Here is a 21,533-nt window from a genome sequence, read left to right as displayed (position 1 = left end):
CCAGATCATTTAAAATGATATGAATTCATTCCTCACATTGTTTGATGAGTAAGGGACAGAGTATTTAAAAGATGTTTTTGCTCTCTGGGAAGTTGGAAAACTTTCTACACATACAATTTTTATTCACATATAAGGTGGAAAGCACAGATTTGTCTTATCTTATTACACATCATACTTTGGACATCTACTTATTTTCTAAATGCAATCAGATCAGTTTGTCTAAGCGTAATCAAGTACCTTGTTGTCAAGTAAAGCTTGGTATCCTCCTGCATTCGGCACCACTTGTCCCACCCTCATGTTGGCCCCTCCTACTCTCACCATCCGCCCACTCAGGGGTTCAATGAAGGACTCAGCCAAAAGTACTCCACCTACTGGCAGCACAGCTCCTACATAAACATATAGGGCAGAGTTAACTCACTGAATGTATAGTAATAACCCTCACACCTCACACAGGCTGTAGCCTACTGGGGTCTCACCAGGAGCACTGACCTGATGCTGGATCTAAACTGACCCCAACTGTGAGCACAATGTTCCCCGTCCTGGGGTCCAGCATGGGATAACCAATCTGTATGGGGTGAGGCACGCGGGTGATGGGGCAGACATGCACCCCTCCCAGAGGATAGACTAGTCCAGTCTGGGGGTGGATGGTCACAGCCAGAATGGGTACTGGGACCCCCGTGTCTGGGTCTGCCATGGGAACTCCCAGCTGCAGCCTCTGGCCCGGTCTGAGGCCTCTGAGCCGAGTGCTGTGCAGAGGCTGGTCTGAGTGGCAAGAAGTTGGGTAAGGAATGAAAGGAAGAAGCGGATTGTCCCACTTTCTGTTGTCACCTGGGATAAAGAATGGCACACAATAGCTTGATAAAGGAGGGGTACTACTGACTTTCACATTTAATGTTCATCCACTTTGATATCTCATATTTTTACTGGAATAAAATGAACATCAAATTATTATATTCATCTCAGGTTCAGTGATGATTGATCAGTTTGTAGAAATAAGCACTTTGCAGGCAGCACAGTTTGATCAGCTTGTGACATTTTGGACGACATGGTCTTCCATAGTAACTGTAGGTTAGCAGTACAATTCAGCTAAAGTCTCCTTGACTTCAATCTCTAATCTAGCCAGAGATTGCTACTGCTGCATATTGGCTACCCTGTTTTATCTTTGACTAATCCATTGCTTCTATGTTTTTTCTTTCGGTTTTCTGAGCGTCAAAAAAAACTTTTTACCCTATATTATGGTATATGGAGGCCATGGTGCAAGATATCTTGCAACTGACATTGAGCTTCATCTAGTTGCTCACTGTGTTAACAACTGACCTGAGGTAATGATTGAAGGATTTTTTTTGCTGCCATCAAACTCAATTTTAGCTGCACTAAAAATATAAACTGTTCCATGATATTGTGGCTGGAAAGTAAGCCTAATGTATCAAATTACCAATCCTGTGAAATCTCTTTCACATTTCCTTTCATGACAGATTTCAACAAATGAATAGCTCACATACAATTATACTGAGAACAGCTACAGCAACCAGTGACATTTAACCAGATGTTCAGCCATCCAGTTGGCCTAGAGTCTAGCCAGGAGGTCCACAATCAAACATATAAACAAGTGTGAGAATGAAAAAAATCATAAAATGTCTCGATATACATTTTGGATCAAATCATTCAATTCTATGTTATATCATGTATATTTGGCTGTTTATCCACAGTTAGCAGTGCAAATGCAAAGTCAATGATCAGCTTTCTAAGAGTGTTGAGTGTCTGGGGATGTTTTGGTTTTGTTTTTTTCATTTATGATCACATGCTTCTTCCTCACTCTTAATTTAGCACTACCATCCTCCACAGCACACAGACACCCTTCACCTTACCTGCACACGGGTCAGTCATGAACACTAAAGTAGAGCTTGCAGGATCATAGGCCACGTTGCCAACAATGGGCATAACCCGGCCAGTCTGAGGGTGGAGGAAGAAATCAGGTGGCACTGCCGTGGTGTGGCAGCTGCTCAGCAGCATATGGGTGTGAGCATTTGGCCTTATGAGGCCGGTGACTGAATCATAATGAAATGCCCGGCAGACACACAGGGACCCATCAGGACCTGGAGAGAAGCAGAAGGAGAGATCACTGTGAGCAGTCATCAAACTGTAAATGATTATGATGATCATTTAAAGCTGTTTTGAATTAGAGTACATTTACTGCTGGGCAGGCAGCATTTTCATGCTGATCTTGTCTTCAATACTGTCACTGTAGTGAAGAAGCATGATTCAATAGCATATAATGTGTCTATATAATTTATCATCAGTGGGATGGTGCTCATATTTCATTTTATGAGATAGTTGTTAATGTAGGGGGGAAATGGTCTTACCTTGAATGAGAAAATGTCAAAATAAGCAACCCTCATCAACTGTAATTAGAACATCTAAGCAATTACATTTTTATGTCATTTTCTAAGAATGATAAAACTTTGACCTTTGAGTAATATACTGGTGAATATACTTTTGTTGAAAAAAGGTTAAAAAAAAACGTGACAAGTGTAATTTTCAAGTATTTAACAATTTCAGTACAACATTTGCGATATTTTTAAGTAATGGTTTAATTTTAGTGCAAACTTCATTGCTTGTTTCTTACTTTCTTTGGACACTTTATTGTTGCAGTACATACTTTTAGCAATAGGTGGTGCTGTTCCTCTACAATTCAAGAGCAGCGTGTTTGGAATATTTAACTCAGGGATGATGAACTCACCAAAGATGTGGTCCTTGGTCAGCACAGCTCCAGTGTCAGGACAGAGCAGCTTGGCCCCTGTACCCTCACCCAACAACTCCCAGGCCCCCTGACGCTGACACTCCCCTGATAGCAGCTCTCCCATCTCGTCCAGCAGGAATGTTAGCCTCTGGATCAAACTGAAGATGGGAAACAACAGATTGAAGATGTGAGGGGATTTACTCTGCCCCACTTGTTTTTTTGTTACACTTTGCAAAGGATATATGGGAGCTTTACTTCTGCTGATGTAGCTCACTGGATGGCTGGTTGTTGTTATAAACCTTGGACAGTAATCTGGTGCACTCTCTGAGATGAGCTGTAAACACACTGTGGACCCTCTGCTGGGCCTGTTGTTCTTGCCTCAGAACCTGGAGAAAAACAATGAAACAGTCATTCCTGATCTAACATACTAATATAGTTAATGAAAAGATGAAGAGCTGAAATGACTGATGAACAGAAAATGAATCAGAAAATATTTTGATTATCAATTAATCATCCAAGACACTTTTCAAGCAAAAATAGCTAAACATTCTCCAGCTCCTACATTACAAGGATTTTCTGTTGTCGTATGTGAAAGTAAACTGAATATCTTTGGGTTATCTTGGGCATTTTTGTCTAATTTGGATTTTTGTCTATTTCCTCTAAACCAAACAATGAATCAATTAATCTAGAAAATAATTTGCAGATTAATTGTCAATGAAAGTAATCATTAGTTGCATCCCCAGAAAGCTTGTTGTGTCTTAAGAGACACACACAAATACATCTTCACTTTATCGCTATCTTTTACCATCCTTGTAACTGGGGCAGATTTTTTAGTTTTCATACAGACCTAAAGGCTTTTTCAAATCACTAGAAAGGGATAAAAGGAGATGTAGACTACAGATAGGAATGTCTCGTAAACCTGTAGCTGACTGTCGAGCAGAGTTCTCAGCTGTGATGCTAGAGTCTTTCGTCGGACTACCTCCCTCTCCACCTCCCTCCTCATCCTCTCATAACCCTCCCCCATCCTCTCCTCAGTGATCAGGCGTGGGTGGAGTAGTTGCAGTTTCCCAAGCACTCCCTGGTATAGCTCTTTTACCTGGATGTAGACAAGACACATAAATGAAAAAAAATGGCACAAACATCACAAGATAGTAAGCAGATCACACATCTCACCCCACCCCATGCAGTTAGCACACACCCAGCTAACACTGATGAGACATTTCTGTTTGTGGGATAACACAGTGTTGCAAGATGTGCCATCTCCCCTTACATCTTTATCAGCTCAGCTGTCCCGAGGGCTGTAACAACAACCTCTGCCCTCTACAGCCAACAATTTGATGGTACAAACAGGAAGGAGGCAGGAGAGAGAAGTGTGACTAAAAACAGAGGCATTCCAATTGCGATACACAATCTGTTTCAATAGACTTGAACTTTATGAATGGGATATATATATATATATATATATATATATATATATATATATAAAGATGGGACAGTAGCAGGGGAAAGAAAAAAAGAGTGAAACATAAGAAGTGAATTGAATTGTATCAATGCATGTGGAAAAACTGGGGTATTTGAAGCGAAGGAACAATATGCAACCTTGGAAAGCTAAGCACACACTAATTCTGTGTGTTCTAATTCTAATTAAAAACTGCAAATCAATTGTTGCATTGTATAAGGGATGTTTTCATACTATTGGGATGGTGCAAATAAAATATTACATGTACTGTTGCCTGAGGCCTCCTACTGCATTAAATTATTCATAAACAATTGGTAAAACAATAATGTTGGCATGTGTAATGGGACATTAATTTTGTGTGTGGAAAAAATCCAAAGGGGAACACTTTCTGGTGTCTTGGGATGGAGAAACCTCAGAGAAAAGGATGTATGTGTGAAGGAAAGAGGACATGTTATTCCCTTCACATATTGTTTGTTTATTTGGCATGCAAACTAAGAGCTGCAGACCTCAGTGGTGAGCTGTCCCAGCCGTGTGGTGACAGACAAGCTCTGCTTGAGAAGGAGGCTGTAGAAGGTGTCGCTGCTGAATGCCTCCAGATCCACCTGGTGTTCATAATCCCAGAACTCCCCCAAGGTGTCTGCACAGATTGCTGTTGAGAGGGTGAAACACAAAGAGACAGAAAGAGAGAGAGAGAGAAAGAGAGAGAGAGAGATCACAAGAATATAAAAACACATTCAATGTCTACGACATGTCTGCATGTTTTGGTACAACAGCTCTGATGTTCAGTTTTGCTGTGGATTTTGTTAATGTATACCCACGAGAAGTTTAAATTAAAAAATCACATTTTACATGCAGATAGCGTCCATTTGTTTCCCTTTCTGCTGTTTTGGTCTTTTTTTAAACTTTTAGGCAGAGGATGAAATTCAATCCAAATATAAATAACTCTCTGAAGCTAGGTTAAATACTTCATATAGTGTTTCAATGATAAAAATGCACCATCTGGAGATACTGTTGTCTGATGTGATTTCCCAAGTTGCATGACATTTGATTGTTGTCATTTATTTACTTTTAGTCACAGCACGTGATATGATATCTATGACAAGAGCCTTTTCATCAGTAATTGCTTTGGTGGGAGCAGCTCCCAAGGGTCACTGTCAGTGTTACATAAGAAGCCACAATGGTCTTCAAAGACCAACAAAGTGTCAGTGTGTCTCTGTGCATATGTGTGTGTGTGTGTGTGTGTGTTTGTGTGTCTGTCTGTGTGTTCCACGTGTGCACGCTGCAGGTGCATCAGTTGACCTGGTGCAGATTATGTTTGAATGTAAGTTACATAACTGTTGCCCTTTAGGCTCTCAGTAAATGAGTGCAGTGCTCATGTATTTGTGCGTGGTATCTGTGGTTACAGCTACAATATTGCACCTGCTTGCACGGAGCCTTGAGTCATTCTGGCTTGTTGGCTTCGGTGAGTCTTCCTAACTGAGATCACCCTTGAACCTTTTGATGAGTAATCGTCCATGTGGTAGGCCAACTGCAACAAGCGATACCGTGCTCTGATTGGCTCCTTCTCCGGCCATCCGTATTCACGAAACAGGATCTACACGTGGGATAGATTTATGAATGTGTTGTATTTGATGTGTAGTAGATGCATGTGTTTGTTTATCTATGCTAACCAGCACTGTAACGCATAAACAGAGGACGACCACAGCTCCAAACAGCAATCCACCCGTCACCAACCAATCTGGCCGGAGTAACAGGTTACGTCTCCGATTGATTCCCACCCTGGTCAAATGACGAGGGATGGTGGGGAAGAAGGGGCCAGGCTCATAACACTGGCCTCCTGCAGGCATCACCCGCACATACTGAGTAAAAACAAAATTAAGGGTCAGTTTGAGTGAAACATTGATTGATACTCATCATTTTATCTCTGTATACATATTAGAATGGGATCATATCACAATAAAACTTTTTTTTTTTAAGTAGAAACAGGCTTCTCGAATGGATCAGTGAAAATATGAAACAGCACTGCTCAAATACAGATTACTAATGGCACAAAACGCGAAGTGTGTTTCAAGCTGGATGCACTTAAAAAGCTTTTCAACAGCTCCTCTCCTTCCCTCTTCATATCACACCAAAATGACAAAGAGCAGGAAGAGGGCGAGTAATGAAAAGTAGTTTAACTATACCCGTTCAAGGGTATAGTTAAGATCAGACAAACAAATCAGACAAACAAATACCATAAACATAATGGCCCTGCAAATGTTGAAGGAGGTAAGAAATGCATTCAGCATGCTTGTTTGGTGACAGGAATTTACAATGCAATTTGGTGAGGAATACTGGATGTAAAAAACTACATGTTTGTTTATTTAAAAGGAAAACTTCACAGGCTGTTTATATTATTTCAAATTTAGTTACCATGTGTTTGTGCTGATGGTTGCTCAGTGTGAAAACATACACGCCAGGCTGGCTAAAGACCACTGAAAAGAAGCTGGGAGGAGTCCAAGACAGAGTCAGCTCTTCTTTCAGCTGTCTGAACATACCCCAGTCGAAGTTAGTGTTTGTGTTGTACAGGCTGTCACTGAAAGACATGGGCTTAAACGATGAGGGCAAGTGTGAAGTGAAGTCACAACACAGATTCATTGCAAGAAAAGCTTAACCCGAGCATCTGACTTACAGGTCATACTGAGGATAGTGTTGCGTGTCAACAGTGAACAGTATAACATCGCCCAAATGGAGACATGCTGTTGGGTTTAGAACTCCATTTACACTTCTCAATTCTTCCTTCACATCACTCTTGTTTCCCCTTGTCCTGCTGGAATTCATTTCTCTACTTCCATGACTGATGTTTTCAACTTTGATGACCTCCCACAGAAAGTCAGAATCTTCCTCTAAAAATCAAAAGTACGGCACCTCCATCACTGCAGGAATTATTTATTAGTTTGCAGGTAAAAATGATCATGTATTTATTGTTATTTGTGTTTTAATGAGGAGAAAATATTGCTTTGTTGTGACAAACCAGCTGAGATATGGGGGTCTTGCTGGGTGATGACGGGAAACAGCTGCTGAAGCTCCTTTGGGAGGCCGCTCAAGAGGCCGAGGAAGCCTGCGTCTGCAATCAGACAGAGGGGAGACAGACAGAAAAAAAAGGAAAAAAGACAAAGAAATGAAGTGCAGGACAGAAAAGCCATTGAGTGTGTTTGTGCATGGTTGAATGTGTGTCTCTCCACCTGTTGTCAGAACAATGTAGACAGGACGTGGAGAGTTGGGATGGCTGTTGCACTGTAGAGTCCCCTGGGAGTCCCACTGTTTAAAAAGCGTCTCCAGCACACTGCCTGAGAGGCCCGACCCCTGCACATGCACAATAACAGTGTTTACCATTTATAGGTCACTGCAACACAAGAGACGCTTGTCTTAAGCTTTCACTGCTGCTGCAATAAAGACAACATTGTGTAAAGGTATAATATGCATTGTCTGATCAGGTAACATCGCTCAGACTATTCACTATGTTTATTCTAAGATAGTTCCAATGAAATACTGTATGGATATGGGTATGGGTTAACATGAGTGGCAAGAACACCTCTCAGCTACAGCTTCACTGTCTTTTCTAGAATATGTTGTTTATGTAAACCTGCAGCTGCTCACTTTACTGTCATTCCACCACACAAGTTCCATATCTCCACTGGATTTGCACTGGAGGTGCAGCCCGGCAGCTGGCCTGCTCCTGCACAGGCCTCCACACGCAGCTCTTCCAGGAGCCTCTCTGCAAATGCACAGACCCAGCTCTCCATCATAACCCCGGTAGTCCTCTGCAGTCAGACACACCTGCAGGAAAGCAACCAGTGCAAAGGTAGTATCAGCAAAAAGCTTTATTGGTAATATCCTTTTTGAAACCAAATAAATATTAGAATTTTTTTCTCTAGACCAGATTTTGTCAGGTTTTTTGGGGTTGTTTTTTGTTTGTTTGTTTGTTTGTTTGTTTTTTTATTTAGGTGGTATTACTCTCCACTTATTCTCAGCTTGAGTGTGTAACTAGGTAAAAGGCCATTTATACCAAAGACTACTATGGAGGACAATGACAAAAATAAACACTGCAAGGGGGCGACAGTGAAGGCCTGGCTAACAGAGTCACAGAAGACAGATATTGGTTAAATATTTAGTGGAACTAATACAACCCCGTACTAGATAAACTATTGTCAGGTTCATGGGGATAAAGGGCAAAGACATCTAGGTTGTAAACTGTTGTCATTAGCCTTGTCTGTGATTGCAGAGTGTGATATAAATCCACAAAGTCTAACCTGTTGCCTACAATAAAGTGACCACTGATGTTTATCCAAACAGTCTCCGTACTGTGTACGTGTTTTTCCATCTCTGCAGACCTCGTACAGTTTGCGTTTACACACATCTCCATCGTTGGTAGGTTGGTAGCCGAGGGTACAGTGGCACCGCCCGTCACTGGTCTGCAGAGAAGGCAGGAGGGTTCAGACACTCAAACACTGTGTTGTGTAATGTTGCACATGGTTCACATTGTGGTCAGTTTGTTACCTAATATGTTAATTTGGTCATTCATTCTCTGTAAAGTCACTGTTTTTCCACCCTTCCTTCCATCCTTCCTTCCTTCTTTTGTTCCTCCATTGTTTCTGTCTTCCATTTTTCCTTCCTTCCTTCCTTCCTTCCTTCCTTCCTTCTTCCCTTCCTCCCTTCCTTCCTTCCTTGTATTGGTTATCTCTTTATCTATTTTCCTTCCATCCTTGCTTCCGTTCTTGCTTCTTTTCTTTCTTCCTTCCTTTCTTCCTTCCTTCCTTCCTTCCATTGTGTCTTCCTTCCCACCCTCCCACCTAATTCATTCCTCCCTGTGTTTTCATCCTTCTTTCCTTCCTTCCCTCCTTCCTCCCTTCTTTTCCTTTCATCCTTCCCTCTCTCCTTCCATCATTACTTCATTGATTCCTTCATTTTTGTTTTTACCTTCCTTAGCTCTCACACCAACACTCGTGCAAGAGTCAGATAAAAAAATCTCATTCCCCTCATTGTGAGCTGATGAGTGGAGGGCTCAATGCTCATGCGAGCTGCAGCAGACTAGGAAACATGACCTTGCTGCGAGGGAACTTGATCTACAGCTCTTACAGCTTGAAGCTACAGATTGTTCAGTCTAAAGTTACTGACAGACAGTGAGGAACCTCTCATGACTATATTAGTTTATTCACTGTATCCCAGAACTCAAGAGTGACACAAAAAAATCATTGGCTTGAAATATTAAAGTCCATCTTTGAGTTTATAGAATGAAGGAGGAACCCACAGGACAAAGAAGGAAGTGGGCGACTGGTGCAGTAGGAGGTAGTGGTGTTGATATGAAATCAAGAGCTCCACAAAATCACATAAACACAGCAGAGGGAATGTACATGCAGCAGAAATAACTGGGTTCATCCCTCTATCATGTGAAAACACTTTGTCACCTGAAAACCCTGTGCCTCCCCTGGGCAGATGCAGCTGTCTTGTCCAGCAAGAGGCTGCTGAGCCACGGGACCACAGGGCAGGGAGGCAGACAAGCCTGGTCTGGGACAGTAGTGGTGAGGAGGACACTTCAGACAACTGTCTATGGACACAGCACCAGTAGTTGGCCCATAGGTTCCCTTAGGACAGGGGACAGGAGTGAAGCTCCCCAATGGGCAGTAGAAACCTAACAGAGATAATAATATGTCCTTATTGTACAAAAAAGTGTTATATATTCATTTATTTGTGCACTCATTTCCATTATAATCTGTCTGTGTATTTACACTGTACTGCACTGGGAGGCATCCTGGAGGTGGTCTATTTAAGACACATACCTTGTCCCTTCTCTGTCACCGCCTCTCTGATGTCCCTGAGAGACAAACTGGCTCGCAAAGACTATTAACACTTTTTCTAAAATGCTTACCGTAAGTGCAGTTTCTGAAAATTTGTCACAAATTTCCTAACATCACCACATTTCATTCTGTCCAGCATTCAATTGTCCTGCAAGAGGCTGTCATTCACTCAAAATGTGTACTGTAATGGAAACAGGGGGGTTATAAATACAGAGTTAGAACTATAGTTTGCAGACTGGACAGTTTACCTGACTGGCAAGGTGTCCTCTCCCAGTTATGATGACTGAAGTTGTTTCCATGTGCCAGACTTAGCAGCACAGACGCAAACAGCCACCACAAACACCTGAAGCTCTTGTATCTACATGTCCTACGCATTGTTAATTTGTCCACTTGCTGAAGTTCAGGGCAGGTGAACAAGAAGCCCAGCTCTATTCCAGGCTCGGGGAGAAATTTTTAATTCTTCATCCAGGATCTGTAAATAGCCTGTTGGTTTCCTGTTGTGTTTTGGTCATAGCCAAGACAGTGGTTATGGAGATGCTGTATCTAACCTACTATCTTGAGAAACCTCTCCTGACTGCTGTAATTCTGCACACATAACCTGATCTGCCTGTTGGTAGACTGAGCTGCAAGGTAAGTGGCAGGATAGTTAGTCTGCATAACTTTAGGTGACTTTCTGAATGATTGATGAGGCCCGTGAGGTAAGGTGACAGTGACAGGGACTAGGACTGGTTGCTGGTGGAAAGCAGCAGGGAAAACAGGGAGTATCACATTACTGCATTTGTTCTTCTCAGTCCTACCATGAAACTGATTAATGATTTGGCTCCCCCTGTACATCAACACAGCTTTGCTTTATAGGAGTCTACTTAGCACTATGTGCGTCACAGCAGCTGCTCAGATATAGTACCTGAGTTTATGTAAGCCTCCTGCAACTTTCAACTTTACTTGTAAATGACCCAATTTAACAAACACATTTTGATTATTACTGTTGTTTATTTATGTTTACTCGTTGATATTGGCTTGCAGTCTTGTGGAAGACAAAATAAGGGTCAAGGTCTGTGTGGGCCACAAGTGATCATGTGCATCAGTAAACATTAGTTTTATCTGTATGTTTGATACAATTAATGCTTTTCATTTTTCATAGAAACCTTTGACCTGCAGGTGCAGTTTCTTTTATGTTCTGCACAGATAAGATTATTTTCAGATACCTCTGAGATGCTCTTTGCTCCAGATTCAAATAGAACAGGAGACCTAGCTCTGGTTTATGATGATATAAGGTGTAGTGAGCGATCCAATCATTCACATCAAGAATAATAGTAATATTTTATACAGCTATATATTCTTGCATGTGTGTAACAACGCCTTCAGTGAGCACACACATGTATGTTAATGTATGCAAACTGTTCAACAATCAGTGCATCAGTGCAGAAGGTAGACAACCTATTTCGATGTACAGTAACCAAAGCCTAATCACTCTACACTGTTATTGTATTGAAATAAATGTTGGACTTTGGATAACTAGAATAACCTACATATTTCATCATGGAAGCCATGGACTATGATCCTCCAATGACGATTTGTAACTTACCTAACTGAACAGGATTCAACTTTCACCCACATATCCATGTCACTGGGGGAAAAACCCTCCACATTACATCTGCCAATACAAAACAACGAATTAGATCATAAACAGGAGATCATTGGAAATATGAAGCCATTTTGTCACCAGTTATGGAATGAGAAAAGCTGAAGTACCTTACATTGTGGAAACATAAGCATGCACTTGCAATAATGCATCTAAAGGTGTCCTGTAAATTGTTATTTCCTGGTTTGAAAAAGGGCAAAACTCAGTTTAGCATAATCAGTAATGTTTACCTGGGCTGTTTTGAGCTGCTCTGTCCAGACTAGCAACACAAACACTGATGTGTAAACTGTTGATTGTCAAGCATCCAAAACAAGCCTTGATAATCAAGGCTCCATGAGCTCCAAACCTTGATTCACTGAATTCTTACACAATTTAAAACATACAAAATGCAAAAATCCACTGCCCATTTTGCACAATGCTTAAAATCCACAACAGGCACTGTGGATGAAATAAGGGACTCCACTGTAAATATTCATATAATTCCAGTTCCAGGCAAAGTGGAGCTTTGACGTAAAAAGCCTGAAATGCAGCCAAATTTTTTTGCTAACTGTGAACATACAAACTTGAACTTGTTGAACCTTTTTGGGTCGCTCCAATAAACTTTTACCTCATTTTTGCTTTTTCAGGGCAAAGTGCAAATATGTTGTTGACTTGGCTGCGCTCTTTCTATATTACAATTAAAACAGTTATTATTGTTACAGTATTTTTTACTGTATTAGTCTTACTCTTATTCTATCACTCTTACTCTATGTTCTTTCACACTCGTTATCAGAATCAGAATCAGAATCAGAATCAGATATTATCATGGTACTTTCTCCTTTTGAGACTTAATAGTAAAGTGGCACATCCTTATTGACATTTCCTTAAATCAATACAGCAAAAATGCTGTTAAGTTTTATGGATGTTCAACAGTGTCATGGCCTCACTCTTTGTGTGTGTGTGTGTGTGTGTGTCTGTGTGTGTGTGTGTACTTCCCTGTGTATATGCATGTTGTGTTCTGTCATCAGTGTGACCCTCCACGTGTTGACTGTTGACACAGGCAGAGTTTGGGCAGCCGCTCTGATAACAAGGACCTTTATAAGTCAGACGAGAGGAGCAGTCACTCTGTAGATCCCTGATCCTCAGGTAAAGGCCAGCCACTCTTTCACATATTGATCTTCTTGTTCACTGTCTTAGACTGAGAAGGGAATGTATGTATAAGACGTTTTAAATAGTTTATGGAAATGTTCAGTATTCAGTCATTTTTTCATGCTATTGTGCTTTCATGTATTTTTTTTCATCTGTCCTTCCACAGAAAGATAAACATGCATCTAAAAATGATACTCCTCGCCCTGTCCTTCGTGACAACTACAGGTATATATTGGACCTCAAAAGCCATTTAATATTCTGTATTTTAAAGTGATTTTTTTCACATATGATTTTTTTTTTTGTCTGTAGCATACCCACTTCATCGTGACACCAGACATGCAACTTGGAATGATTCAAAGGCCAACCAGGCTCATGACAAGATATACCTCACAAAGAATGTGGAGTGAGTTGACCACATCAAGGACTTTAAACCAGTTGAATACCTGAAATAAATCTGCATCAATACACTCAAGTAAAGGTGAATGTTTTACATTACACACTATATACTTATATATACACTGTGCTTCTGTCTGTCTTTTCAAAGTAGGATCTACAAGAGCCACATAGACAGCAGTAGCCTTTACAGCCAAGAAGATGATGACAGCAATAACCCTGTGGCACAGGAGATGCAGCGCAAACTCAACTTGGAGTCGGAGCGTCTGCGTATCCGTCTGCGCCAAGAGCTGGCCGAGCTGCAGGAGAAGTTGTCCCCATCTCCAGCCCACCTCAGCTCTACCCTGGCCAGCATGAGGGAGCGCTTGGCTCCCCTCACCCAACAGCTCCAGAGCTCTCTCAGCAGCAACACCCAAGATCTGTGTGGCCAGCTGAGGCTCTATCTGCAGGGTCTGGAGACAGCAGAGGCCCAGGCACAGGCCAGCCCTGTTCTCCACCAGGAAGCCTTCCACTGGATGACACAGACCCTGGAGCACAGCAGCTCTAAGCTGGCTGACATCATCAGCGACTTCCAGACTAAAACTGTCGGGGTGATCGAACACCTGAAAGAGATCAGCGCTAGTGAGGAAGAGGCAGACAAGTCAGAGCTCTGGCAGGTAATGAGCTCAAAGTTGGGACAGCAAGTGAGTTCACTCAGGATGGAGACACAGAACAGGGTGGAGGCTTTCAAATCAGAGCTTGCCACTCTGCTAGAAACTGCACAGCCTCTCAAGGCTGAAGTTACAGCCAGTATGGAGCAGTTCTGCCAAAATGCAGCATTGCAGAGCCAAGTGTTTCAGGCCCGAATGGAAAAAGTGTTTCAGGAGGTGGAAGGGGAGCTGGAGGTCCAAACAGCCTCCAGCCTGTCTCTCTCTTCTTTCTCCATGTCCATACAGCCTGGTGCCTCTTTGCAGGAGGACTTCTCAGTTAAACTCTCAGCTCTGATCCAGGACATTCGGCACTTAGTGCAGTGACAGAGACGCCTGTACATTTTTTTTAATATTACTTAACTGTCATTATGGTCCCATCAAAGTGATTCTTGTCCATGAATTATTATTTTTTTTTAGACACTGTACCAGCCAAGTAAGTAGCCTGTATTTATGAATGTATGGATTTGATTGATGTATTCATTTCATTCTATATGTGACTGAGTGTGTAATTATCAGTATATGTTTACTGTACCATGTAAAAAGATGCTGCCTGTGAAGAGTAAAGTTACTGATGATGCAAATGATCTGTTGCTATTTTTTAATTATGTAATCAGCCATCAACAACAACCTGATTTTAAACTTTATTTAGAATCTGTACAAAACATATATTCCATATTCACATTTGCTTTGTTTTGAGCAATGCAATTGAGATTCTGTACAAGGCCCCCAAAGACACCTATAAAAATGTAGAAAAATATTTAGCAGGCAGACACTCAGGCATTAAGGCAAATTTATACTTTCATAAAATATTAAAATTACTCTGCTCTTTAATTGCTTGACTGTTCCTTCATTACCAGTAAATTATTATTGAATGCAGGTGCATTAAATATAGACAGAAAAAGTTGCTTGGTTTCCATGGTCACCTGACAAGAACATTTGGTTATTACTGAAAAATCACAACATTAACAGATTGTGTGAGGATATTATGAGGTATCAGGTGACGAGGCAAAGACAGGTTGCTGGTGGGTCTGTCAGTTAAAGGCATGAGGTAATCCTCCTGCCCAATAAAACTTCTTCAGGACAAACCAGCCACCCAGAACCAGCAGGGCAGCAGCAGCTGAGCCAAACACCACCCCCACCACCAGGCCCGTCACATTCACATCATCCTTCCCTGATGGTATGTCATTACCTAATGCACGCAGGGGGAAATTAATGGAGATCACTTTTGGGGTTTACCAGATCTTCCAATATTAGGATGTATTTCTGGATCTATGATGTGATTAAAGTGTACTCACTGTAGGAAGCTGCATAAGGCCTCTCTGTAGTGAGGGAAGACATGAGAGATAAGAGAGTCAGTGAAAAAGTTTATCATGGTGGTGTTGTTTGAAAATCACAGGAAAAAGTTTAAAAGTACATAGTCTTCAAACAGGTCAAACCTTCTTGAGCAGTGTAAAGCGGTCCGACTGAAACAGTGGCTGAGTCTCTGGTTTCTTCTCCAAAGGGAGTCAAAGATCTTTTTCTTCTGTTGTTACAGCCCTGAAAAACAACGCACATCCAGTCAGGTTCAGCTTGAATCCTTAGAGTTTAAAGTGCCAACTATTAACCACAATGTCCTTGGTTTGAATCTGTCTAAAAGACCTTTGTGGCAGTCATTGATTATCTCTCTCCCTAGAATTATCATATGTTTTTATCTCTATTTCCATTTATTCCTAAAATGTAGAAACAGGTAAGTTATCAGCATGGTGATGAATTCCATCATTTAAAGCTTTGCACCAGAAATAGTGGCATGGGGAACCTTTGAAACTGCGTTTCTGTTACGTCCTCTGACGACTCTAAAGCAGAATCATTTGTTCTTGACCTCTCAACTTACAGACAGCAGCTCTTGACATTTGCTGGGCTCACAGAGTCTCATTATGCAGTGCAGGTAGATGCTGGACTTTTCCTGGTCACGGTGCTGAACAAAGCGAAAGGCCTCAAAGTTGAACTGGGCAACCTTGGAAAGGCCATTGTTTGTCACAGACGTCCTTTGGTCCACTGAACAGCTAGTGGAGATCAAAGTTTTTTAGTGTCTGTTTTAAAAAGTCATGTGAAAGTCATATTTTTTTCTCCCATGTATGAAGCCATGCTAGTGGCGTGTGCTTCCATACCCGGTGAAGAAGTTGTGCTGCTCACTGTGCGACATGTTGTAAGGAGTGGGAGTACTAAAGCAGTGATCCAGCAGGACATGGAAACTGAAAATAGGACAATTGGCCAATGAGTTACTGTTTACTACACTGTGCTCACTTTTACTTCAATCTTTGTTTTCTGATAAACACATTTACAATGAACATCCCCTCATCCAGCAGGGCTTTACTTACTTTCCTGTGAGGTTAACCGCCTTGACCTCCACATAGATTCTGGTTCGTAGCTCAAGACCTGTTGAAGGTACCACTAATGGATAGCCATAATCAGAGTCCTGGAGAAATTAGAGTGAAATAGAGTAAAAATGAATCAAGACAAATAGCTCTGAAATGCATCTCAATCAGCTGAATGCAAGATTATACTTACATTAAAAACAGCCATTTTTAGTGTATCAATAAAGGTTCCATTATTATCGCTGGTTGCCACCGAGACTGAGGAGCTAAAAAAAAACATGGAAAAGATGCACAAAGAGAAAAACAAACTTTAGATTGATTGTAAGTCCATGTCTGTATGTTGATGGCGGTTTCGTGTGATGCCTCAGTTAAAACCCAAAAGGATAAATTAACAAACTGTCTAAACAATCCGACAAAGTAAGCATTCCTAATTACTCACGCCACAATCTGTGTGTTGTTGATCAGGTACTCCAGTGGGTAGCGGCAGGAGAAGTGATAGTAGAGGTCTGTGGAGTAGCTGATCATCCCCTGGTCAGATCTGGGTGTGTCAATGTACCCTGTGATGATAACTGACTGGATACTGAGGAAGCTGCTGAAGGGACCTGAGGGGTCTGGGGTCTCATCTACAATCTGAACAAGACAGCAAAAGATACAATCATCAGATGGGCTTCTTATATGTTGCCAAATAATTCTACATAAAGAATTGCCCATCTAACATCTATATATGTTTCATTTTTCTCCCTCAACTCTGAACATAATACTGCATCGTGTACAAGAAACCTTCTGACCTGCAGAGAGTGCCGACAGGGGTTATCCAGACTGTGGTTAAGAGGAAGCTGGTAACGGATGATTGGGGGGTCCACACTGGCGTCGACAGAGCCCTGGCACTCTGAATTGTTGTGGTTCCCGTTTAGAGCAAGGTCTGTGGTGTTGAAGCCTGCCCACTGAGCCGTGCACAGGTTGATCTCCAGAGTGATGATACTGGTGCCACAGTCAACTGTCAGGTCCGAGTTGTCTACAAAAGAGGGAGACAGAGATACCAAGGAGATTCAAAGGATATACTTTTTTATTGTGTCATTTTCTTTCCACTGGAAACATAAGGAAATTAATAGGATTATCCAGTTCCAGGAAAAATTCACCGTAAAAATGTCATCTGCTCTGAAGTTTGCAGACTGTTCATGTAAAACAAAATGATCTGTCTCAGTGAAAGTTGCAGTTATACACACCTGGGGTCCGCTCATACTCAGAGGAGCAGTTGTAGAGACCCACAGCAGGCTGCACAAGCACAACCAGGAGAGGGAGACAAAGGTAAAGAGTCATGCTGTCTGGAGGAGGCTCAATCAGACTGATCAGTCCACAGTTTCTGTGGAGAAAAAATAACAGTATCAATTAAATACACATAAAAAAACATGACTTGGTAAAAGTACAATTTTTATGCAAAAAAATGTGCTGCAAATCTTGTTTTTCCTGGCTGAAATGGTTGATAATTTCAGTAATCAATAATCCCTAAAATATTGCAATTTAAAATCAGTGAATGTGAATAGAGACCAATGTGAGAGCCCGTGGAGGGTCTTACCTTGCTGGTACCTGAGCAGGTGTTTGTCACAGATGTTGTCATGCAATGGGACTTTTATAGACACCTAAAACCATATAGGTGGGACTCTCAAGCCCTCCCCTCAGCTAATTATAGACACCATTGTACACACACACACACACACACATACACACATACACACACACACACACACACAATTACACACACTTTCTCCATGTTTCTCTCGTGACTTCTCAATGAGACAGCAGCAGCTCCTGGCAGGGTTCACTCTCACATCTTCACCTGGCAGATTAATGTGTCAGTGTGTTTTGACACTGGATCCCTCAGGTTAACTACTGTCTCACATTTCCCTACTATCAAAAATTATTATTAAAGAATGGAGGTGAACGTTTAAGTTATTGGCTGGTTATGCTGAGGCTCAAACTTAATGTACATATTTCTTGGTAAATAAACAGGTTGTACATGAACAGATTTCATCCAGATTGCATATATTCTCACCAGATTCAGGGAACTTCACTAAAATCCTGCAGGTCTTTGAAACAATTGAAATGCTATTCATAAAGCAACCACTTGAGAAATGACTAAGAACATGCAGAATAAACGCATTTTATACTAATTCTGATTATACTGTATTAACAATCCCTTTTGTAAATAACTGAGATAATGTGTTGTGTTCTGAAGTAATTACAAATTTATAATCAGAACCAAATCTCAAAAGGGAGACATAGATTTTCCAAGATGTAAAAATCATTGTGTAGAGATGCACTGCCTTGAAGAGTGGAGTCTTGATGAATGAAACACCTCGAAGACTTGAAAGGTGATCGTGCTTGCCACAAGCTATGAAGTAGTCAGCCAACCAGGAGTAACCTTTATTAATTCCCCTTGCATGTCAAACCTCTTCTTTATTGTCCCTGTAGAACTGCAGTGGAGGTAGTGAGTATAGCTGCAGGCCACAACTGTTACCGCTCAACTGAGAAGCCCCCATTGTTCCTCAGAAATACAGGATGAGAAGGAGCATCAGTGTTTTTGCCAAAGTGCCCATGGTGAGAGGAGACATTTGTCACACTATCCACAGATGCGTCACTCTTTTACAGTCTCAGTCTCTTCTGTCCTCGTCTGCATCCAAGGATTTTACCTCCCAGGACACCTGTTTGGAAACATCATGTTGGCCATTCTCTTTCACTCTAATCACATTCTCTATTTCATTTTCCTATAATCGCTTTTGGCTTCAGGGTCAGAGATAATTGCAGGTTATGTAAGGGTGTCTGGACAGGATGTTCACCAGTCCATAGGCTGATTGGTCAGAATAAACCACAAATAATCCCTATATTAAATTATCATGTTAACTGCAAATAATACATAGTTCATAAAATTAAAAATACTACTTTCATCCCCAATGAAAACCATGTATCTCCAAGGATTTTGATATACAGCATATGCTGAAGGTTTAAGTGCTCCTTTATGGATTGGAAAAATGTTCATACTTCTGATGGGTTAAATCATTGATTTTAGAATTTTAAAAATGCATTGTCACACAGCTAAAAACATGGCTGACATTTTTGAGATGCATGGCTCAAACTGGATACCAGCAGTATGTGAATTTTAACATAGACATATAATAGCACATGATAGCTGCATGAATATATCATTAATAGAATAGCCAAGAGCAGGATAGAAATTATTCTTAGAGTCACCATTTTTTTTAAAGGGAGGCCAAAGTCTAAAGTTAGATAGACCAGACTGCCTGGATTATGACCACAGTGTATTGTGGTAATGATTAGTGCACTTCTTCACTGATTCCTTTCACCCAGCACAACAATGGTTACTGACATACAATCACATTAGAAAATAATGAAAACAAGGCCCAGGGGAGGTTACAGATTTAGTTTTGGAAGAAAGAGGATACACTGGGAAGCTTGTGAGGAGAGAGTGCTGTACTCTGTGGGCATGTACAGCAAAGCAGATCATAAGTGTGGCTAATGATCCCTCAGGGTGTCAATATCACATAAACTATGTAATAAATATGTCTACAAAGTTGCAGAGGAATTTTTGTCTATTCTGCCTGCTAGAAAAAGTGTACAATGTTTACTTGTGCAGCAATAATTAGCTAAATTAATTTACCCCATGACTTAATGCTGTTGTGTCTGAAATCATAAACTCAATGAAAAGTTTCTTAAATTACTGTTGCTGAGAACATGCGACCAGTTAGTGTCAGTCAGTGGTGGAAGAAACATTCAGATCCTTCATTTAAAGTTAAGAATGAAGTAAAACACAGCCTAAGTAAGTGTGTCCCCCTCCGACTTATATGTAATAAAATTAGATTGTTAATACTAATGCATGATTGTGTCAGTATGATTTTATTATTGTACCTGTTGTAGCTGTATCCTACTTATAGTTAGGTGTCTCAGTCCAGTGGCCCCCTCCAAACAGTCACTAGATAAATCTAAAGGTGTCATGAGATGATAAATGGGAGAGGAAAGAAGAAAAATCTAAATTCTGCTACTCAGATTTATAAACATTTTAGGACTTTTCTCTAATCATTGCTTTTTCTGAAATACTGGATAATTTTAACAGTTATTTATGTGAAGGGAAATGTCTCTCTGGTGGAAGTGCAAACAACTTGGTACCACAACTAGACACACAACCATATTTTTTTTTAAAGGCAGTGACAAGTTAAAAGGATCAGGCACCATTGGTTTAATGTGTAATATGTTGTATTTTATAATCTTATAATGTGTCTTCTTAAAGTAAAGTTGTAATTGTAAAAATAACAACTAACCCAAACTTTCAGATAAATGTAGCTCAGAAAGGACAAGAGTTCCCTCTGAACTGTAATGAAGTAAAAGAATAAAGTAGCATAAAGTGGAAGTACTCAAGTAAAGTACCATTACCTCAAAATTGTACATAAATATAGAAACTGTTGAGTGGCGTCATCAGACAATAACCGATTCATTTCAAAAGCGAGTCGCTGCTCTGCTTTATTTCATGTGTAGTTTAGTGTCATCTGCTGGCCAAAATTAGACAGAGCACAAATACCTTCTTGTTCTCTGGATTGAATGCACTCATGATTCACTAGTGCTGAAGAGCGCAAGCCAAGAGACACAACTTCCTCCTCATTGAACACACAGCTGCACAGTCAGGGCCATTCTTTATTTTGTTCTCAGAAAAACTCCAATAGGCATCCATTCCAATAAATAAAAGATGTAATCTGGAGTAAACTAAAACACAACAACTAAGTCACCTGCAGTAAACGGAAAACCATGTTTCTCCCTGCACCATGAGCCACTCTCTGACCAAGGCTGGATTAACAACTGGGCAAGGTGGTCAACTGCTGCAGGGCCCTGAAAGCTCTGGGTTTACTGAATGTTAACTGAAATTTTGTGTGAGAAAATGCCCCACCTTAGATGTGTTATTTTTCAGTTTTGTGCATATTAAACTACCACATAGCAAATCTAGGTCCAGGTAGTATTCTGGAAAATAAAAACTGCACTTATTACAAAGATAGTAAAAGGAAGAGAGGGTTATGGGAGCCCAGTAGCTCTTTTTTGCCCCTGGGCTGCCTAGCAGGTTAATCTAACTGTGTGTCTGCCCTAATCCTGATGGAGATGTGTTTATCTAAAAGGATTACAAAAAAAGTCTGCTCATCAAATTACATAATTTTTCCAATGCTTATGCAACACCACAGGGTGAATTATTACACAAACGCTTCTATATATACAGCCCAGCATTAGACTTC

General features: G+C 40.9%; 3 protein-coding genes across 5 annotated transcripts in view; 1 reads left to right on the top strand and 2 right to left on the bottom strand.

Annotated features, from left to right (window-relative positions):
* LOC139632430 (uncharacterized) overlaps nucleotides 1–12,290 on the bottom strand; it is a 28,320-nt gene extending 16,030 nt beyond the window's left edge. Inside the window, exons 1-19 of the mRNA XM_071497349.1 lie at nucleotides 12,286–12,290; nucleotides 11,622–11,690; nucleotides 10,019–10,053; nucleotides 9,647–9,915; nucleotides 8,492–8,653; nucleotides 7,839–8,018; nucleotides 7,424–7,544; nucleotides 7,213–7,305; nucleotides 6,871–7,084; nucleotides 6,612–6,774; nucleotides 5,870–6,058; nucleotides 5,619–5,793; nucleotides 4,706–4,848; nucleotides 3,660–3,836; nucleotides 2,996–3,126; nucleotides 2,741–2,898; nucleotides 1,869–2,096; nucleotides 490–828; nucleotides 238–386 (exon numbers count right to left, since the gene is read on the bottom strand). Coding sequence (XP_071353450.1) covers nucleotides 238–386; nucleotides 490–828; nucleotides 1,869–2,096; nucleotides 2,741–2,898; nucleotides 2,996–3,126; nucleotides 3,660–3,836; nucleotides 4,706–4,848; nucleotides 5,619–5,793; nucleotides 5,870–6,058; nucleotides 6,612–6,774; nucleotides 6,871–7,084; nucleotides 7,213–7,305; nucleotides 7,424–7,544; nucleotides 7,839–8,018; nucleotides 8,492–8,653; nucleotides 9,647–9,915; nucleotides 10,019–10,053; nucleotides 11,622–11,690; nucleotides 12,286–12,290 — 3,000 coding nt within the window. The remainder of the gene's footprint in view (nucleotides 1–237; nucleotides 387–489; nucleotides 829–1,868; nucleotides 2,097–2,740; nucleotides 2,899–2,995; nucleotides 3,127–3,659; nucleotides 3,837–4,705; nucleotides 4,849–5,618; nucleotides 5,794–5,869; nucleotides 6,059–6,611; nucleotides 6,775–6,870; nucleotides 7,085–7,212; nucleotides 7,306–7,423; nucleotides 7,545–7,838; nucleotides 8,019–8,491; nucleotides 8,654–9,646; nucleotides 9,916–10,018; nucleotides 10,054–11,621; nucleotides 11,691–12,285) is intronic.
* A 492-nt stretch (nucleotides 12,291–12,782) lies between these two features.
* LOC139632131 (apolipoprotein A-IV) lies at nucleotides 12,783–14,349 on the top strand. 3 transcript variants are annotated; one of them, XM_071496905.1, is made up of 4 exons: nucleotides 12,783–12,803; nucleotides 12,973–13,031; nucleotides 13,116–13,209; nucleotides 13,351–14,349. In XM_071496905.1, the coding sequence occupies exons 2-4, from the start codon at nucleotides 12,983–12,985 to the stop codon at nucleotides 14,210–14,212; spliced, it is 1,005 nt and encodes a 334-aa protein (XP_071353006.1). In that variant the 5' UTR covers nucleotides 12,783–12,803; nucleotides 12,973–12,982; the 3' UTR covers nucleotides 14,213–14,349. The 3 variants fall into 3 exon arrangements, with proteins under 3 accessions (XP_071353006.1, XP_071353007.1, XP_071353005.1); XM_071496906.1 differs by having other exon boundaries at nucleotides 12,800–12,868; nucleotides 13,354–14,349; XM_071496904.1 differs by having other exon boundaries at nucleotides 12,800–12,868.
* Nucleotides 14,350–14,516: 167 nt separating this feature from the next.
* LOC139632130 (zona pellucida-like domain-containing protein 1) lies at nucleotides 14,517–17,888 on the bottom strand. The gene is made up of 11 exons (XM_071496903.1): nucleotides 17,819–17,888; nucleotides 17,469–17,605; nucleotides 17,031–17,257; nucleotides 16,682–16,872; nucleotides 16,436–16,508; nucleotides 16,246–16,343; nucleotides 16,036–16,119; nucleotides 15,759–15,930; nucleotides 15,325–15,424; nucleotides 15,184–15,207; nucleotides 14,517–15,077 (listed from the first exon to the last, which is right to left on the bottom strand). Exons 2-11 carry the CDS (start codon nucleotides 17,560–17,562, stop codon nucleotides 14,920–14,922), a joined length of 1,221 nt encoding a protein of 406 aa, XP_071353004.1. The 5' UTR covers nucleotides 17,563–17,605; nucleotides 17,819–17,888; the 3' UTR covers nucleotides 14,517–14,919.
* Nucleotides 17,889–21,533: the final 3,645 nt, after the last annotated feature.

Source organism: Trachinotus anak, unplaced genomic scaffold (genome assembly GCF_046630095.1).
Source record: "Trachinotus anak isolate AG129_WGS33_773 ecotype Australia unplaced genomic scaffold, CSIRO_AGI_Tana_v1 ptg000014l, whole genome shotgun sequence".
Taxonomy (NCBI): Eukaryota; Metazoa; Chordata; class Actinopteri; order Carangiformes; family Carangidae; genus Trachinotus; species Trachinotus anak.
The sequence above is the reverse complement of the archived record's forward strand: the minus strand, read 5'-3'. Positions and strand labels throughout refer to the sequence as shown.

Coding starts and splice junctions, on each gene's coding strand:
- LOC139632131 (XM_071496905.1), top strand. CDS start 12,983: ATGCATCTAAAAATGATACTCCTCGCCCTGTCCTTCGTGACAACTACA. Junction 13,032..13,115: donor GTCCTTCGTGACAACTACAG/GTATATATTGGA, acceptor TTTTGTCTGTAG/CATACCCACTTCATCGTGAC. Junction 13,210..13,350: donor TACCTCACAAAGAATGTGGA/GTGAGTTGACCA, acceptor GTCTTTTCAAAG/TAGGATCTACAAGAGCCACA.
- LOC139632130 (XM_071496903.1), bottom strand. CDS start 17,562: ATGACTCTTTACCTTTGTCTCCCTCTCCTGGTTGTGCTTGTGCAGCCT. Junction 15,208..15,324: donor GCTTTACACTGCTCAAGAAG/GTTTGACCTGTT, acceptor CCCTCACTACAG/AGAGGCCTTATGCAGCTTCC. Junction 15,078..15,183: donor GCCTTATGCAGCTTCCTACA/GTGAGTACACTT, acceptor TGCGTGCATTAG/GTAATGACATACCATCAGGG.